Genomic DNA, 2098 nt, shown 5'->3' with positions numbered 1-2098 from the left:
GGCCTACTTCTCCTTTGGTCTAAAAAGGAGTTGTGGTCTGATTCCGATGTAACTTTTATAATTGGTTAAGAAAGGCTACTTCCTGTTTAGTTTTGTCTATTTTCCTCTAAAAGCACATGGATGCTGAAAATAGTTAAAAGTTCGTTTGAGAGCTAATTATTACAAGCAGGAAGGAGCAAACATTTTCTTAACCGGCAGCAAACATTAGTTAACAGCAGAATACATTGTTTAATATCGAATGTAACTGTAGATATTAGTTTAATGCTGACTTTTATTTGTGAATGTAAAACTGCTGTGTTGAGCATTAGTTCCTGCTATCGAAATAATAAAACTGTGAATTTTGAAAGTTTTATTTCTATATATACCAATGCCCAAACGTTTGAGTTTGAGACAATTATGTCTTGTGTTTTGTTATAAAGCTACAATGAATTTACAAAAAACAACACCAATCGACTTTCCACATCTAATATCCTTAATTTCAATTGTGTGACTGTTGTGTTTTTAGGTCAAGTATCAGCTCTATGGGATTACAGGGCTAGAACAGAAGACAATACCACATTTGACAAAGGAGATATGATGAGTCTGAATGATGCCAGGTAAGAACAATTTTTTCGGTTCTTACAATTATCATTAAAAGACAGAATGAATTTGAGCAACCTCGCCTTAATGGAATATTTGTTAATATGTATCTTTGAGTCTGTAAATCATCCTACAATATACCATGTGATGATTCTGACAGGATTTACTGCTATTTGATCAATACACAAGTACCAATCATTACTAGAAAGAATCCATGCACAAATTTCAAATGGCATAGTTTCGATAAATGAGAGCTAACAACTATTTTATAAGATAACTGTCCATTAACTTTGTATTACATATTTACATGTTGACCACAAACTAGAGGATGGGCTGACATTACTTGAGGCCCAGCTTTTGAGATGCTGTATACATTTTATACTTTTAATTTTGCTTTGTAGTGATGAAGACTCGTTAAATGATTTAGAACGATCTCAAATAGAAGGTTAGATTTAATTTTGTTGCTCTTGAAAATAGATAAAGGATCATAAACTATTACTATATAGTTAACTTGTATTACATGATATATTTTGTCTTTTTAGATGACCTATCATTGTTGAGGTACGTTCTTCCGAAGACCCTGCTTAGTTTTGCAAATGACTATTTTTACGTTTTTCACACCCCATTTTTGTTATATGTCTGTCCGTACACAATAGAGGCTACAGTTTTTAACTGGTTTTGATGAAATTTGGTGTGATCATTTATACTAATGAGATCTTGGTCATGGTCGAATTTAATATTTTCGATGAACGGTTTTTGAGGAAAAACACGTCAAAATATGTTTGTGAACACAATAGAGACTACACTGTATATCTGATTTTCGTGATATTTGGTTTTCGGGGAAGGGAGGGTTTGATTCTCCCAAATGTACAGGCCTAGGGTGGAGCAGACACTTTATTTAGAAATTAGGATTAAGGGTCTTGATATTGGGTTTTCTTCTGTTCTTATTCTGATCTGAAATTAGAAAAAATAACTCGCCCGATGGGCGAGAAGTATAGTATCTGTTATGTACTGATTGTTTTTAGTTTACTATGAACAATATTATCATTTAAGTTCTTATTTTTTGAATATGCAACTCTCATTTTCTGCTTATAGACATGGGGGAATTTCTCTTGAAGGCTCTTATAGTGGGCATGAACTATCTTGCTTGCTCGATTGCTGGTTGTATTAAACGGGACAACAAAGGGTGCTATGCCTACATTATGATGAATATTTAGTCCTATAGGTCTTGCTGTATTCAATGTCTCAATCCAATGGGCCTCCCTAGATTGACGGAATTTGGTAGTTTCATTTTCGGGCAAGTCAATTTCTATACGCTCAATTGGGATTAGGGTGAGATCGTCTATTGAATGGTCGTCGAGGTTGAAATGATTAGAAACTGGCTTGTCTTTCTTTAATTTGATGTCTGACCTATGAGCATTAAAGCGAGTTCGTAAATTATTCTTAGTTTCTCCTACATATTGTTTGGGGCATTTCTTGCATGAAATTAAATATATTACATTCGAATGTTCACATGTTA

General features: G+C 33.7%; 1 protein-coding gene across 1 annotated transcript in view; it reads left to right on the top strand.

The window, feature by feature from the left end:
* LOTGIDRAFT_167836 (hypothetical protein) overlaps positions 1–2098 on the top strand; it is a gene marked incomplete at both ends in the record, with an annotated part of 5991 nt that overhangs the window by 2390 nt on the left and 1503 nt on the right. Inside the window, 2 exons of the mRNA XM_009065718.1 lie at positions 506–596; positions 981–1024. Of these exons, the coding sequence (XP_009063966.1) occupies positions 506–596; positions 981–1024 (135 nt within the window). The remainder of the gene's footprint in view (positions 1–505; positions 597–980; positions 1025–2098) is intronic.

The sequence above is a fragment of the Lottia gigantea genome, assembly GCF_000327385.1.
Source record: "Lottia gigantea unplaced genomic scaffold LOTGIsca_70, whole genome shotgun sequence".
Lineage (NCBI taxonomy): Eukaryota > Metazoa > Mollusca > Gastropoda > Lottiidae > Lottia > Lottia gigantea.
This window is presented reverse-complemented; position numbering and strand designations above follow the sequence as displayed.